Raw genomic sequence first — 18,588 nt, 5'->3', positions numbered from 1 at the left:
CACCTTGTGACAGCTGCTAATGTAAAAAGGGCTTTCTAAATAAATATAGTTATTGATAAACAGCTAAATTGAGCAGTGGCTCACCTCTAGTCTCTGGGCTTTGTCCCGGCTCAGGGGCTCCAGAGGGAAGCTCAGGTTGTTGGTCTCTGACAGTGAGCGCAGGTCAAAGTAATACTTGGCATAAACACTTGATGGAACATTGATGTTGAACTGCAAAAGCTCCAGAAACTGACGCTCCAGCTCGTTCCTGTTGAGAAAAAGTTGAGAATATATGTTTTTCACAACAATTGATGGCACTCAGCTCACTGTCCTAGAGATCGACAGCAACATATTAGGGGCACATATCCAAAACATCAGTGTAAAAACTAATTGTTGAATGTACAGTATATGGTTTTGATTTCACAATGTGGTACAGTGTCCGACCTACAGTAAGTCAGTAAAGTCTGAGCTTTCCAGAAACACTGTGTACACACTAAATGTGAGCAGCAAAACAGGGCAGCTGAAATTAGCCAGCAGAAGAGTCCCTGATTTATTTTCTTCTTACATGTCCTCCACGGTGATGTCTTTGAGGATCTGGCAGTAGTCTACGTTCCAAACAGCCTGGTCATCCCAGACCTTAGAGGCCAGCAGAATGGCTCCCAGTACCATACGCTTCCAGTTCTCTGGGCCAATGTCTATCTCTGCATACGTCAGCAGCCTCTCAACGTACACCTGAAAAACACCATGGGAAAATGAATACTAAAGTCATGAGGTAATTAAGGCAACTAACTTTGTGATATTGGCTGCTTCCCATATAACACCATATTGCCTAAATAGTATGTTCATCTCCTGATAATGCGTGGCACACGCAGAGCCATATTACAAATCTGACCCGTATCTGAAGCTTGATTCATACAGTAACCTCCTGTGAAATCCCTCTTAACCCACCTCTTCTCACCCGAGGCACACCACCCCCCATCCATCCCTCACCCCTACTCCCATACAGCCCCCTATCCCTCCCTCCCTCTCCTCACTCCCACATAGCCCCCCTCAGCTCCCCCCTATTCACACACAGCCCGCCCATCCCTCCTCCCTCCCCCCTAATCACACACAGCCCCCGATCCCTCATCCATCCCACTCTCCCTCACCCCTACTCCCACACAGCCCCCTCAGTCCCCAGGGCCATCCTCCCTTCCTCCCTCTCAGCCCCCAAGGCCCTCTCTGGATGACCTCCTGAGAGAAGACAAGGATGTGTGTAAATTGAAGACAAGGCCACAACGTTGATGCATCGAAATGTCACTTGGTGTGTGGAGAATGTGCTTCTGTGATGCTGACGTTAGCTCTGCTCTGGCTGCAGACCATCTGTGTGTTCCTCTGGCAGTAGACTAGTAGACCCAGGCCTTTTACTGTACATTCGTGCAGTAGAGGACACAGTGGCTAACTGGCTTTGGCCCCTGGCGGTTGGCCTAATTTTCCTCCACTGCTGCTCATGTCAGTGAATATCACTGGCACTGACACTGGCTGCCAGCCGCCCACAGACACAGGCTAGTTAGGAGGCTTCTTCTGACAGAATTGGCCTGCATCCCAATTCCCTATATAGGCCTTGGTCAAAAGAAGTGCACTAAATAGGGAAAAGGGTGACATTTGGGAAGCAACCACAGGCTAGTTAACAGCCTCTGACAGACTGACTGACATGATGATCAGCCTGAGACAGGAACACTCCAAGCCCGTGTCTGACCAAGGATAGACAGACAGGCAGTAACCAACAAGACACCAGTTGATCAAACATAAAAGGCTGTAGCTAAAGGGGAGAGAATACCTTGGTGGAGAGTTCTGTCTGCGCTGTCTGAGAAGGTGTCAGACGAGTTGAGAATTAACTTTTCTAAAAATATATAGGTCTAATTTATGACACCTCTGATGAAACAAGTGTCCCATTAGTAAGCTACCTGGTCAAAAGTAGTGCACTATGTAGGGTACAGGGTCAGGTGCCATTTGGGACGCAAACAATGGAGTCAACCAGTCCCCCTCCTTTACCAGTGTAACAATGGCACATTCTGCAGTGAGCTGAGCAGCGCTGAACAGCGTCCGGACAAAGCGGTAGATCTGCTTCTGCTCGGGGTCGTGTTTGTCATAGTCAGACGGCACTTCAGATTTCTGAGAGAGTAGAAGAACATGAAGGCAATACGAACATGGTCACTGTATAAAACTAAATGTATAGATTCATACATAAAGGCATACACACACACACACACACACACACACACACACATAGTGGGTCAATATGAATACAGGAACTGATTGCATTGGCTGTTACCGAGAGAGGGTGAAGCTTCTCGTCAAAAATGTCTTGCCGCATTCCTCCATCTGTGTCCCTGAAACAGGTCATTCAGGAACGCTCAAAGGTCAAATGTTTTACTGGATTGTTACACAAGCTAACCAAACTCTCCATTCAAGGCATTGCTTGCTCACAGTGATAAGAGTATTCTTACCTATTCTTGATATGGTAATATATTGCAAGAGATACACTGTAAAGAAAGAAGGGTAGCTGTTAAAGCATTTGTCACAACCAGTACTTTCTGTCTGTCCCATAGGTCAACCCATGTAAACGGACCTGGGACATACACTCACCATTTAATGGTGAATTTAAGATTGGGCTGACTGACTGTGTTGTCATCCAGGAAGATGGTGGAACAGGAGCTGTGTTTTCTTCTAGTTGATCCATGCTATAATAATGAAATGGAATTACAAATACACATCTCTACATTGCTGCAATTATAGAAGCTGACCATTAGTCGAGGGCATGTTGTTACTAGAGGGCATATTGATACATTAAAGAAGGTTTCTACTGAGGCTACCTCCTCAAATGTAGCATGCGATGGACATGCGTGGCAAATTAAGACATAATTGTGTATTCACTATTTAAAGATTGCTAATCATTGTCAATAATGCAGAGGGTCCTTCACCCCTAACACGTTACCATGAATGATGCAAGTCAGCCCTAACTATATGAATTTAACATGATGTCACATGAGTAGCAATGAAATGGATCAATGGAGGACACACATAAATAATGTTGTACCTTACCTTTGACTCGTCAATGTGTGTTAACTTGTAAAACAATGTAAAGAATTACCATGGGCAATTCATACATTATTATGAATCCGTTACAAAGACTAACTGTCCAATATAAGGAAACAATATATTAGCCTGAATCTATATTTAATACGTATTTAATACTCACATGATTGATGAAGAGGCTCTTTCTTTTTTCACGCACTAAACAGAGATAAGAAGAGAAAGATTGAGAAAGGCTTTTATCCTTTGTTATCAGCATTGTCTTAGAGCAGCGGTATTCAATGTCGGAGTCACGAACTGCAGTGGGGTCGCCAAAATCTTGATATTTTGTTTTTACAAAAAATTAAGAGTACAGGTTATTTTATGGGACAATATACAAATGTTTTTGAGAAAGATACATTTTGAAAAATAAAATGTTATTGAGTAAATGTATTTATTGGTTGATAAGAGATGAAAATGTAATGAGTTGAAGGTTATTTGTTGATGTAAAAATCTAAATGTACAGATTTGAAGGTTTTGTCATTAGATTTGGGATGGGGTGGGTTTGCGAGAAATTCGTGGCCAAAAAAATAGGGTCCCCAGAAATTCTGGTGAAAAAAATGTGGTTCCCGCTGAAAAAGTTACAATACCACTGTCCTAGAGATTGCGTAAGCAATAGAACAAAGCACAATGGTGGATGAGAGTTTCAGCATGTTCAGCAAGACATTCTGCACTGAAACAGCAACGCTTCTATGGACCCTACATGCGTTATTTGCAACATACTGCACAGCGAGAAGCGTATCTAAGTGCACAAAGAGGACAACGTGGTTAATATCACACTTCAGAGATGATTCGTTATGGTTAGGGCTGGTGACTGGTTATGAACAGAGAGTATTAGAGGCAGACATTACTCCACAGCTAGGGGGAAACAGAAGCACTCAGTATTACTGTACATATACACTACTCACCACTTTTGCTGGATAACTCCACTGAAAAACAAACCAAAAGCCATCTACTTAATTTACCGGTTCAACTCAAACACACAACTATCACTGGCTCTCACTTTAATACAATAGTATGTATCAAATGTAGCTTCTATCCTGGACAATTGTGTCACTTAACCTGCTATGCTAATACTGTCTTGTTACAGTATAACATAGCTAAGCATGACTCAAAGTTCCTAGAATCACTGTGTTGTTCTAAAATCCTTCCTAGTAAAATGGAAAGATTTATCAGTGAAAAACAGTGTGATAGGATGAGAATCCCAGAGTCTGTAGATACTGTAGTACTTCTAGGGAAACACCCCAGGGCAAGGCATACATTACCACACAGAGCTGAGCTGGCTGTGTTCACTGGAAGCAGTCTTGTGATCTGGGAATATCCTACTTTATAACATAATACAGAGGTTATACTGTATTGCCAGTATCCATGAGTTTTCCCTGATAAACCTGTGTGTTTTCTTGGTCAGGTCACATGCTCAGGAAGAAACCCTGATACGTCCCCAATGGCACCCTGTTCCCTATATAGTGCACTATTTTTGACCAGGGTCCATAGGGCTCTGGTCAAAACTAGTGCACTATGTAGGGAATAGAGTGCCATTTGAATAGAGTGCCATTTGGGACGCAATCCTGGTTTAAGCTAAAGTCCTGAACATGGAGTACAGGGCCTACCAGTATGTCCACATTAAATGCACCCGTTGAGTGACGTCAAAGATTCGTAATTTTTTATTGATTGATTGAGAGCCACTCACCATCCGTCTGAGATTTGCTGAGGAATATTGTGCTGGCCCGAGGATGGTCAGAGGGGTTGTACTCCATGTTCAGCTCTGAGAAAACAAAGACAATCACTCTGTCAGTTACTGAATATAACACCCTATTCCCTTCACTTTAGGGCCCCGGTACAGGGAATAGGGTGCTATTTGAGACACAACCTAAATATTAACCTGTCGGATCAGATGTGTGGAGTTCCTCAAGTTGCAACACAAATGTTTTGCAAGAGAGAGAAAAACACCCTCTTGTTGAATATGAAAACATTTCATTGTAGACAAACACATGCAACTTACAACTGACCGCCAAAATGTAGGGGTGAGATGACATCATTTCAAAGGTTACATTTATACCCAAAGTTTCTCTCTCATCCATGCATTGGCCTTGTTGTTAACTCATCCAGCCAGTATATGGCATCAGACAGAACATAGCCACATGCCTAATTCACACAATAGGACCAAACCGAGCCAAACCAAGCAGAGCTGTACTGGGCTGGCCTGATTACACATCCACGATAGTTGCTGGAAGCGTTCTGGAAAGGACAATGTGAAAAGAAAATATCCAAACCAGCACAGTACAGTTCAGATGGACTCCATAGACAGACAGGAGGCTATATGTGTCATACATATAGAGCTGTTGTGAAGGAAGTTGTCAAGGGGATGAGTCTGTGTTTATACAGGACCTCCTGCCCTCACCTACCATCAACCAATCATGTCAATGTGGAGCTATACGGAGCCCTCTGCATTGTTACACATTTTGAGAGACACACGGTAGTGAGGTATGAAGCTCAATTTGGCCTCTGCATGCCTCCGGAGGCTTCGCAATTGCATCACACCATCAACACGGAGCCTCCGACCACATTTTCAGATCAAGCATAAATTGGCTTTTACCTGCCGACGTTGATCAATAATAATAATATAATTAAAATACTAATTAATAGCTTTTCTGAAAAACACAGGGGACAGAGTCACATAGGCTATAGGAAATGAAAGAGTGAGCTGCCTTAACAGTGAAGCGCCATAGGATGCGTCCCGAATGACAGCCTATTCCCTATTCCATAGTGCACTACATATGACCAGAGCCCTGTGTATTGTTTGTGTTATCTGCTGTCCCCTCTAGTACTCATATATAAATTGTTGTTTGTTTCTCTTCACTCTCACAGAGACATTGAATAATGATTCATGCTTTGCGATTCAGGGCATTATCTACATCACGACCTGGGTACAGTTGGGCAAAAAAGTATTTAGTCAGCCACCAATTGTGCAAGTTCTCCCACTTAAAAAGACGAGAGAGGCCTGTAATTTTCATCATAGGTACACTTCAACTATGACAGACAAAATGAGAAAAACAAATTCAGAAAATCACATTGTAGGATTTTTTATGAATTTATTTGCAAATTATGGTGGAAAATAAGTATTTGGTCACCTACAAACAAGCAAGATTTCTGGCTCTCCCAGACCTGTAACTTCTTCTTTAAGAGGCTCCTCTGTCCTCCACTCGTTACCTGTATTAATGTCACCTGTTTGAACTTGTTATCAGTATTAAAGACACCTGTCCACAACCTCAAACAGTCACACTCCAAACTCCACTATGGCCAAGACCAAAGAGCTGTCAAAGGACACCAGAAACCAAATTGTAGACCTGCACCAGGCTGGGAAGAATGAATCTGCAATAGGTAAGCAGCTTGGTTTGAAGAAATCAACTGTGGGAGCAATTATTAGGAAATGGAAGACATACAAGACCACTGATAATCTCCCTCCATCTGGGGCTCCACGCAAGATCTCACCCTGTGGGGTCAAAATGATCACAAGAACGGTGAGCAAAAATCCCAGAACCACACGGGGGGACCTAGTGAATGACCTGCAGAGAGCTGGGACCAAAGTAACAAAGCCTACCATCAGTAACACACTACGCCGCCAGGGACTCAAATCCTGCAGTGCCAGACGTCTCCCCCTGCTTAAGCCAGTACATGTCCAGGCCCGTCTGAAGTTTGCTAGAGAGCATTTGGATGATCCAGAAGAAGATTGGGAGAATGTCATATGGTCAGATGAAACCAAAATATAACGTTTTGGTAAAAACTCAACTCATCGTGTTTGGAGGACAAAGAATGCTGAGTTGCATCCAAAGAACACCATACTATTATTCAACCATGCTGGTCATTTATGAACATTTGAACATCTTGGCCACGTTCTGTTATCCTGTTAGACCTATAGGGGCAGTATTTCATTTTTGGATAAAAAGACGTGCCCGTTTTTAGCGCAATATTTTGTCACGAAAAGACTATGCTTGGAATTGATAGTTTTGGAAAGAAGACACTCTGATGTTTCCAGAACTGCAAAGATTTTCACTGTGAGTGCCATAGAACAAAATCTACAGGCAAAACCAAGATGTTTGAGTGACCAGGAAATCAACAGGATTTCTGGAGGCACGTTTTCCATGATCGCCTTATATGGCTGTGAATGCGACAGGAATGAACGGACACTTCCTATCGTTTCCCCCAGGTGTCTGCAGCATTGTGACGTATTTGTAGGCATATCATTGGAAGATTGACCATAAGAGCCTACAATTACCAAGTGTCCCGCACGGTGTCTGCGTGGAAATTGGTGCGCAAAAGTCAGGTACCAGTATTTTTCCATCCGAATCAGAGAAGAATGCACGCTTCCAGGGACGGCATTTCAATGAAGAGATATATGACAAAACACCTTGAGGATTGATTCAAACAACGTTTTCCATGTTTCAGTCGATATTATGGAGTTAATTCGGGAAAAAGTTCGACGTTTAGGTGACTGAATTTTCGGTTAGTTTCGGTAGCCAAATGCATAGTAACAAAACGGAACGTTGTGTCCTACACAAGCATCTTTCAGGAAAAACTGGACATCTGCTATGTAACTGAGAGTCTCCTCATTGAAACATCTGAAGTTCTTCAAAGGTATATTATTTTATTTGATCCCTTTGCTGGTTTTTGTGAATGTTGCGTGCTAAATGCTAACGTTAAATGCTAAGCTAGCTATCACCACTCTTACACAAATTATTGATTTTCTCTGGTTCTAAAGCATATTTTGAAAATCTGAGACGACAGGATTGTTAAGAAAAGGATAAGCTTGAGGGCAGGCATATTTATTTCATTTCATTTGCAATTTTTAGAAATCGCTAATGTTGCGTTATGGTAATGAGCTTGAGGCTGTAGTCACGATCCCACATGCGGGATGGGGCGGCCTAAGAGGTTATAATCTCCACCCGGCACAGCCAGAAGAGGACTGGCCACCCCACATATGCTCTCTCTAATTCTCTCTTTCTTTCTCTCTCTCGGAGGACCTGAGCCCTAGGACCGTGCCCCAGGACTACCTGACATGATGGCTCCTTGCTGTCCCCAGTCCACCTGACTGTGCTGCTGCTCCAGTTTCAACTGTTCTGCCTTATTATTATTCAACCATGCTGGTCATTTATGAACATTTGAACATCTTGGTCATGTTCTGTTATAATCTCTACCCGGCACAGCCAGAAGAGGACTGGCCACCCCACATAGCCCGGTTCCTCTCTAGGTTTCTTCCTAGGTTTTGGCCTTTCTAGGGAGTTTTTCCTAGCCACCGTGCTTTTACACCTGCATTGTTTGCTGTTTGGGGTTTTAGGCTGGGTTTCTGTACAGCACTTTGATATCAGCTGATGTACGAAGGGCTATATAAATACATTTGATTTGATTTGATTTGGGGGTGGAAACTTAATGCTTTGGGGTTGTTTTTCTGCAAAAGGACCAGGACGACTGATCCGTGTAAAGGAAAGAATGAATGGGGCCATGTATCGTGAGATTTTGAGTGAAAACCTCCTTCCATCAGCAATGGCATCCTATTCACTGAAACGTGGCTGGGTCTTTCAGCATGACAATGATCCCAAACACACCACCCAGGCAAACGAAGGAGTGGCTTCGTAAGAAGCATTTCAAGGTCATGGAGTGGCCTAGCCAGTCTCCAGATCTCAACCCCCATAGAAAATCTTTGGAGGGAGTTGAAAGTCCGTGTTGCCCAGCAACAGAACCCAAAACATCACTGCTCTAGAGGAGATCTGCATGGAGGAATGGGCCAAAATACCAGCAACAGTGTGTGAAAACCTTGTGAAGACTTACAGAAAACGTTCTGTCATTGCCAACAAAGGCTATATAACAAAGTATTGAGATAAACTTTTGTAATTGACCAAATACTTATTTTCCACCATAATTTGCAAATAAAGTCATTAAAAATCCTACAATGTGATTTTTTCCCCTCATTTTGTCTGTCATAGTTGAAGTGTACCTATGATGAAAATTACAGTCTGTATATGAGTTACGGATGGGCGTTCATGTCTCACATCAAACAAATAGTTACACTCATATGCTATACATATGCTATAGTATGGTAAATTACCCTGATGGGGAAAAAGGTACTGAAGGATACTAACAAGCCACTATAGCTACCATTCATTTGGACTGTGTATCATAATGAAGTCTCCATGATAATGTCTGAAAATATACATTTGATACCATTGAACGCTACTCTAGCCCTCACATAGTTACTTTTCCAGAGGCAACAGCACCTCAACAACAACACCTCAACAACACCACAACAACAACACCTCAACAACACCACAACACATCAACAGCACCACAACAACACCTCAACAACAACAACACAACAACACCACCACCACCACAACACCAACACCACAACAACACCTCAACAACAACAGCTCCACAACAACAGCTCCACAACAACAACACCAGGAAATGGGGGTTTCATGCTCAAACAACAGGACTACCGTAAATAATTGAATAGAATAAATTCAAACCACAAAGCTAGGCCAACTTCATACTCAAGAGTGAGAAAAGTCCCTCAAAGCTAGCCTTGTACTGAAATGGAGTACCTTGAAGAGCCTTTTTTGGTCAATTCTGAATAAAGAATTGCCAGGAATGCAGGGAGATCCTCTAACTCCTACAGTGGCCCAAACAGCACCCTATAGTGCACTATTGGGCCCTGGTTAAAAGTAGTGCACTATAAAGGGAATAGGGTGCCATTTGGTATGCACACAGCTCTACTGTATCCCTTCCCCTGGCAGGCAGACCCAGACCCAGACAGTAGATTACAGAACAATATAACACAGAACTGAACAGTCAATGACAAGCTGCAAAGGAGTTGCTATGAGGGGTGTTAAAAGGAAAAATATGCTTTCTGCCTTGTGTCGTTTATTTCTTGTTTTTTCTTATCATCTTGTTTGAATACAACAAATGGCTACTGATGAAGAGGTCTGAGGTGTTAGTCAGCAGCAGAGGGATATGACCTGGCGGCAACCCAGACAGAGAGCATGCTGTAGGCCAACTGACCCGGAGGGGTGTGCCAGAGCTGAGAGAGGCTCTTTTGGTTATAATTTTCGTTAGCTCGCTGAGACGTGGGGCAACTCTAAATGGGCTGACAGTGTGGATTAGTCTTGCATAAAACACAGCCATTCCGTCAATTTAGCACACTTATGCAACAGAAACCCAGGTTGTGTCTGAAATGGCATCCTATTCACTGTATATTGGACTACTTTTAACCAGGGCTAATAGGGCTTAGGTCAAAAGTAGTGCACTAAATAGGGAATAGGGTCCCCTTTCGGACACAGACCCATAGTATTACACTGAGAGACGTTTCAACACATTCAGAAATTAGAACCAGGAGGTATTCAGAGGCAGAGGTCACTTGAACAATATTAGCGAAAGGGGGTCAGGCAATCCTCTGACGGAAACAAAACCCTGCAGTTCTGCACCATGGACAAGGTGGCAGGGTAGCCTAGTGGTGAGAGCGTTGGACTAGTAACTGGACTAGTAACTGGAAGGTTGCAAGTTCAAATCCCCGAGCTGACAAGGTACAAATCTGTTGTTCTGCCCCTGAACACTGTTCCTAGGCTGTTATTGAAAATAAGAATTTGTTCTTAACTGACATGCCTAGTTAAATAAAGGTAAAGAAAGGTACCAACATAAGTCTCTTTTCTGTAGAGCAAAACTGTTTTTAAATAGATTCAAGTACACAATACGGTAAATCCATGAACCTTAATCCATTCATTTTATATGTAATCAATCAATTTCAATAAAAGATGGTACACACTTCATTTTCCCCTTTCACTTTGCAGTACACAGTGGGTTGCATCGCAAATCCCTAGTGCACTACTTTTGACCAGAGCCCTAGGTGCCATTTGGGACACATTCCAGTGTAGATGAATTGGCATCATCCCTGACAGCATGCAGACAGGAAGGATATGAGAGTTTAGCATTTTATTCCATGCCTGTTGATGCCCACTCAGAGCACCACCACAGAGTATAGACCCGATCTGGGACTCGAGCGGGTCCGGATCCAGAATTCTAAATAATGTCACAGGTGTGATCTGATCGGATTGTCACGGGTCTCGGGTATGTGTAATTTTAACAAACTTGTCCGGAAGGGACCATACAGATCAGAACGAGACTGCTGCAGTGTATAAAGAAAGAGATATTTGATCATTTATGCTGCTCCTCTTGCTTTTCACGAGAGTGGAGCGTGGCGCGTGTAGCTTGTTGTTTGCCAATCATGAGTCATCAAAGCGGCAATAGGTTACGGTCATAGAGCCTCGCTCAGTGTGTGGCAAAAATGAGGAGATATCTAATCAATGGAAGATGGTTAGTTAATGGAGTCTACAAATACCAGGAGCCAACAGGCAGGCTGCTACTTAATATTCTGAATGGAGTTGTTGTTATTTGTAACTGTAGGATGAGAAAGCACATGCACTGCAGCCTCAGTTAGCCTAGTTAGCTAGCTTAACTAGCTTCTCCCGGTTTGATGCAGTCCAAGACAGGTACTAGGTAAATAGTATTTGATGATAAATAACCTAGCTATGGCAGCGATTAGTCTACTATAGCATCTCACTCCCTCCTCCCAGTGTCACTCACTCACAGTACGGCCCCTCCTTGCCTGCTGGAACGGCACCTCTCTCCCTCTCGCGGGTCTCTATATTTAAAACATGTATTTATGCATATCTGGTCCAGGTAGGAAAGCCCCAGGTCCATTACGGAACAGATCCAACTTTTTGGACCCATGAAGACCTCTACCACAGAGCACTACCACAGAGCACGACTACAGAGCACTACCACAGAGCACCACTACAGAGGACTATCACAGAGCACTATCACAGAGCACTACCACAGAGCACGACTACAGAGCACTATCACAGAGCACTACCACAGAGCACCACTACAGAGCACCACTACCACAGAGCACTACCACAGAGCACCACTACAGAGGACTATCACAGAGCACTACCACAGAGCACTACCACAGAGCACGACTACAGAGCACTATCACAGAGCACTACCACAGAGCACCACTACAGAGCACCACTACCACAGAGCACTACCACAGAGCACCACTACAAAGGACTATCACGGAGCACTACCACAGAGCACCACTACAGAGCACTACCACAGAGCACCACTACAGAGCACTATCACAGAGCACTACCACAGAGCACTCACAGAGCACTACCACAGAGCACTACTACGGAGCACTACCACAGAGCACCACTACAGAGCACTACCACAGGGCACCACCACAGAGCACCACTACAGAGCACTACCACAGAGCACCACTACAGAGCACTACCACAGAGCACTACCACAGAGCACTACCACAGAGCACCACTACAGGGCACTACCACAGAGCACCACTACAGAGCACTACCAGAGCACTACCACAGAGCACCACTACAGAGGACTATCACAGAGCACTACCACAGAGCACCACTACAGAGCACTACCACAGAGCACCACTACAGAGCACTACCACAGAGCACTACCACAGAGCACTACCACAGAGCACTACCACAGAGCACTACCACAGAGCACCACTACAGAGCACTACCACAGGGCACCACCACAGAACACCACTACAGAGCACTACCACAGAGCACCACTACAGAGCACCACTACAGGGCACTACCACAGAGCACCACTACAGAGCACTACCAGAGCACTACCACAGAGCACCACTACAGAGCACTACCACAGAGCACCACTACAGGGCACTACCACAGAGCACCACTACAGAGCACTACCACAGGGCACCACTACAGACACTACCACAGGGCACCACTACAGAGCACTACCACAGGGCACCACTACAGAGCACTACCACAGGGCACCACTACCAGAGGGCACCACTACAGAGCACTACCACAGGGACTACAGAGCACTACCACAGGGCACCACTACAGGGCACTACCACAGAGCACCACAGAGGGCACCACTACAGAGCACTACCACAGGGCACCACAGAGCACCACTACAGAGCACCACTACAGAGCACTAACACTGAGCACCACTACAGAGCACTACCACAGAGCACACTACAGAGCACTACAGGCACTACCACTCACCACTACAGAGCACTACCACAGGGCACCACTACAGAGCACTACCACAGGGCACCACTACAGAGCACTACCACAGGGCACCACACCACTACAGAGCACTACCACAGAGCACCACTACAGGGCACTACCACAGAGCACCACTACAGAGCACTACCACAGGGCACCACACAATGCACTACCACAGGGCACCACTACAGAGCACTACCACAGGGCACCACTACAGAGCACTAGAGCACCACACAGGAGCACCACTACAGGGCACTACCACAGAGCACCACTACAGAGCACTACCATAGAGCACTACCACAGAGCACTACTATCACAGAGCACTACCACAGAGCACCACTACAGAGCACTACCACAGAGCACCACTACAGAGCACCACAGAGCACACAGGGCACCACTACAGAGCACTACCACAGAGCACCACTACAGAGCACTACCACAGGCACCACCACAGAACACCACACAGAGCACACTACAGAGCACTACAGGGCACTACCACAGAGCACCACTACAGAGCACTACCACAGGGCACCACTACAGAGCACTACCACAGGGCACCACTACAGAGCACTACCACAGAGCACCACTACAGAGCACTACCACAGGGCACCACTACAGAGCACTACCACAGGGCACCACTACAGAGCACTACCACAGAGCACCACTACAGAGCACTACCAGAGGGCACCACTACAGAGCACTACACACAGAGCACTACCACAGGGCTACCACTACCACAGAGCACCACGACAGAGCACTACCACAGGGCACCACTACAGAGCACTACCACAGGGCACCACTACAGAGCACTACCACAGAGCACCACTACAGAGCACTACCACAGGGCACCACTACAGAGCACTAACACTGAGCACCACTACAGAGCACTACCACAGAGCACACCACAGAGCACTACCACAGAGCACTACCACAGATCACCACTACAGAGCACTACCACAGGGCACCACTACAGAGCACTACCACAGGGCACCACTACAGAGCACTACCATAGAGCACTACCACAGAGCACCACTACAGGGCACTACCACAGAGCACCACCACAGGGCACCACTACAAAGCACTACCACAGGGCACCACTACAGAGCACTACCATAGAGCACCACTACAGAGCACTACCATAGAGCACCACTATAGAGCACTACCATAGAGCACCACTACAGAGCACTACCATAGAGCACTACCATAGAGCTATTGGCAGAGAGAGGGGAACAGCAGCCTATGCTATCACAGAGTATGCAGCCATACCTGTTTCTGGGCGCCATGAGAGAGAGTCACCTGAGACATGGCTCAACACCACTGACAACTGAACTGACAGAGGGATAATCAGCATTGTAGGTCTACCTCTTTCCCTCTGTCTCAATCTGACACTGTCCTTCTTTTCTTACTCTGAGTATAATTCTGTTGTCAGACAGCAGGTTGTCAAGCAGTAGGATCTAATGCAGCTGAGACACCTTCTGTGGCCAGCCTGCTCCTTCTACAGCAAGGAACAAAAAAAAAATGACAAGACCTTGCAACCATGGCGAGGTAAATACCTGTCTATTTACTCAAATTACACTGGTTAACGCTTTAGTCATATCACTGTTTACTTATTTACTTATGTCGCTACCTACTCCAGATGACTCATTTTTCAAATTATACTTAACAAAAACATAAACCAACATGCAACAATTTCTAAGATTTTACAGTTCATATGAGGAAACCAGTCAATTGAAATACATTCATTAGGCCTTAATCTATTGATTTAATGACTGGGAATAAAGATAGGCAACTGTTGGTTACAGATACCTCTAAAGTAAATGGGCCTCAGGATCTTGTTGGGGTATTTTTGTGCATTCAATTGCCAAGCGATAAAATCCAATTGTGTTCGTTGTCCATAGTTTATGCCTGCCCAAACCATAATCCCACCATGGGGCACTCTATTCACAATGTTAATATCCGCAAACCGCTCGCCCACACGACGCCATACTCATGGTCTGCGGTTGTGAGGCCGGTTGGACGTACTGCCAAATTCTCTAAAACGACATTGGAGGCAGCTTATGGCCGAGAAATGAACATTCAATTCTCTGCCAACGGCTCTGGTGGACATTCCTGCACTCAGCATGCCAATTAGACGCTCCCTCAACAAGAGACATTTGTGGTATTGTGTTGTGTGACAAAACTTCACATTTTATAGTGGACTTTTATTGTCCCCAGCACAAGGTGGACCTGTGTAATGATCATGCTATTTAATCAGCCACACATGTCAGTTGGATGCATTATCTTGGCAAAGGAGAAATGCTCACTGACAGGGATGTAACAAACAAAACACTTTTTGTGACTAAATTAAATGTGCTTATTTATATAATGATTACAAGTTTGGGGGGATAAAAATGATTAATTGTTACAGCATTAAACCTCTCACTTAAAGCTTCAGTTATACTAAAGTTATACTTAATCCCAGGGGTGCATGACCCCCTCCCCCACTGTCACGTTTGTCGTAATGAGTAGACCAAGGCGCAGCGTGAGTAGAGTTCCGGACTGCGGACAGTCTCAGGAGGTTCCGGACTGCGGACCGTCTCAGGAGGTTCCGGACTGCGGACCGTCTAAGGAGGTTCTGGACTGCGGACCGTCTAAGGAGGTTCCGGACTGCGGACCGTCTCAGGAGGTTCCGGACTGCGGCCCATCTCAGGAGGTTCCGAACTGCGGACCGTCTCAGGAGGTTCCGGACTGCGGACCGTCTCAGGAGGTTCCTGACTGCGGACGGTCTCAGGAGGTTCCGGACTGCGGACCTTCGCGGGAAGCTCCGGACTGGGAACTGTTCCCGGAAGCTCTGGACTGTGGAGGTGCACTGGAGGCCCGATGCGTGGGACCGGCACAGGTGGCACCGGGCTGATGACACGCACCTCAGGGCAAGTGCGGAGAGGAGGCACAGGACGTACTGGACTGTGGAGGCGCACTGGAGACCTGATGCGTGGGACTGGTACAGGTGGCACCGGGCTGATGACACGCACTTCAGGGCGAGTGCGGAGAGGAGGCAGAGGACGTACTAGACTGTGGAGGCGCACTGGAGATCTGATGCGTGGGACCGGTACAGGTGACACCGGGCTGATGACACGCACCTCAGCACGCCCGCTCTGCAGCGTTCTCAACGCCAGCACCTCTCTCCGGAATCTTGCATCGAGCTCCTCACTCGACTCCCTGACTGGCTCCATGTGCTCCCCCCAAAAAATTATTGGGGTTTCTGTGAGCTTCCACCCCGACGTCGTTGCTGTCCTCTCATGCTCCTAGGCGACTCCCGCCAAGGAAGGCAATCCTGTCCGCCAGGATTTCCTCCCAAGTCCAGGATCCCTTCCCATCCAGGATCTCTTCCCAAGTCCAGGATACTTCCTCCTCCTGGGCACACTGCTTGGTCCTTTGTTGGTGGGATCTTCTGTCACGTTTGTAGTAATGAGTAGACCAAGGCGCAGCGTGAGTAGAGTTCCACATATTTTAATAAACTGAAACTCACCCAAAAAACAAAACAATAAAGCACAAACGAAACATGAAGCTACTGGTGTGCACTCAGGCAACTAAATGTAGACAAGATCCCACTAATAACCATGGAGAAATGGCTACCTAAATATGATCCCCAATCAGAGACAACGATAAACAGCTGCCTCTGATTGGGAACCATATCAGACCACCATAGACATACAAATTCACCTAGATGACCCACCCACGTCACTATCACGCCCCAACCAACACAGAGAATAAACAGCTTACTATGGTCAGGGCGTGAAACCCACATTCTGGGTAGGCTGTTTTCCGGTGGATTTAGGACCGTACAGTCACCATAGAGCTTGCAGACAGGCTGTGTAAAGGCAAAGCTTCTGAAAGGCTGGCGTATAGTATAGGACCAGCTCGGGAGAGATGAACAGAGGCAGCTGCTGTCTTTTTCTCTGAGTTGTAAAAGCCAGCAGAGCAGAAAATGGCCATTCTTTAGTTGACTAATCTAGCGGGCAAAGTAACTGCTGTTTGGCAGAAGAAGAAAAAATATTCCTAGTTCTGAGCTAGTAAAGTAAACTCACGTAACCTTGTACATCGCCTTGGTCCGTACAATTGCCCTTATTTTAGCGCCCCAAAAACATAATACTTCCAGATCAACTGTAATGTCAATACCATTGTAAAGCACAATTTCTCCCCTTTCCAACAAAATCAATTACATGACCTAAACGCTGCCCGTTTCTGGATAATTCAAGCAGGCAATGAGCCCCGTCGGGTCTTTTTAAAAATGGCGGGTGGGGAAGCGAGACTAATGCGTGATAGTGAGAAGGAGAGATGTTTTGTGGGAAAATTGCTTTTTTTCCACTCGATCTGTCCAACTTATCACCTTATCGCCTCTAAAATGTAAATAAAACACTATAAAGAGTTTATATAATGTGTCATTACATACCAAATTTGAATCGGTTTTTAGGACGGTGCTAAAGTGATCTTAGAAGTAAACAGCGGCTTTGAGAATGATGATCGCATGCAATGATGATGCAAAAAATGACTAGGTATCCCCCCTTACCTCCGTCACTGTCCATTTCTTGTTTTTAAATGATGAGAGAGGTGGAGTGAGATTGTAAGACAGAAATAGATGCTTTATGCGTGCTGTACGTTACATCGTGGCGTGTCATATTGTAACGGAGGGTCCGTTTTTTCAACTTTTGTCCAACACTATAGAGCCATTACCATATCGATCAACGCTTGAATAGAAACCTAGTTCACACCCCTGATTTTGAAGTCAACACAGTTGCTACAGTCCCATTAGTTTTCTTTGTAGCCTCGTTTGAATGTTGCGGTTGCGCACATTTGTACGGAATGGAGTTGGTCCGTACAATTTAGCATTATATTATAACAATCAGTGAATGGATTTAGTATTGTTTTTTCACCTTTATTTAACCAGGTAGGCAAGTTGAGAACAAGTTCTCATTTACAATTGCGACCTGGCCAAGATAAAGTAAAGCAGTTCGACAGATACAACGGCACAGAGTTACACATGGAGTAAAACAAACATACAGTCAATAATACAGTATAAACAAGTCTATATACAATGTGAGAAAATGAGGTGAGAAGGGAGAAAAGGCAAAAAAGGCCATGGTGGCAAAGTAAATAAAATACAGCAAGTAAAACACTGGAATGGTAGTTTTGCAGTGGAAGAATGTGCAAAGTAGAAATAAAAATAATGGGGTGCAAAGGAGCAAAATAAATAAATAAATTAAATACAGTTGGGAAAGAGGTAGTTGTTTGGGCTAAATTATAGGTGGGCTATGTACAGGTGCAGTAATCTGTGAGCTGCTCTGACAGTTGGTGCTTAAAGCTAGTGAGGGAGATAAGTGTTTCCAGTTTCAGAGAT

General features: G+C 45.3%; 1 protein-coding gene across 5 annotated transcripts in view; it reads right to left on the bottom strand.

The window, feature by feature from the left end:
* LOC118394596 (cyclin-Y-like) overlaps nt 1-18,588 on the bottom strand; it is a 39,571-nt gene that overhangs the window by 3,304 nt on the left and 17,679 nt on the right. For 2 of the 5 annotated variants that reach the window (XM_052463678.1, XM_035787947.2), the window contains 10 exons: nt 4,784-4,858; nt 4,002-4,022; nt 3,221-3,255; nt 3,064-3,087; nt 2,608-2,702; nt 2,469-2,504; nt 2,294-2,351; nt 2,014-2,133; nt 545-711; nt 85-247 (listed from right to left, as the gene is read on the bottom strand). In XM_052463678.1, the coding sequence (XP_052319638.1) occupies nt 85-247; nt 545-711; nt 2,014-2,133; nt 2,294-2,351; nt 2,469-2,504; nt 2,608-2,702; nt 3,064-3,087; nt 3,221-3,255; nt 4,002-4,022; nt 4,784-4,858 (794 nt within the window). The remainder of the gene's footprint in view (nt 1-84; nt 248-544; nt 712-2,013; nt 2,134-2,293; nt 2,352-2,468; nt 2,505-2,607; nt 2,703-3,063; nt 3,088-3,220; nt 3,256-4,001; nt 4,023-4,783; nt 4,859-18,588) is intronic. The other 3 variants (XM_035787949.2, XM_035787948.2, XM_035787950.2) reach the window with 3 other exon arrangements.

The sequence above is a fragment of the Oncorhynchus keta genome, chromosome 15 (genome assembly GCF_023373465.1).
Source record: "Oncorhynchus keta strain PuntledgeMale-10-30-2019 chromosome 15, Oket_V2, whole genome shotgun sequence".
NCBI classification, from domain to species: domain Eukaryota; kingdom Metazoa; phylum Chordata; class Actinopteri; order Salmoniformes; family Salmonidae; genus Oncorhynchus; species Oncorhynchus keta.
Note: the sequence above shows the minus strand (reverse complement) of the source record. Positions and strands in the feature narration are given on the sequence as shown.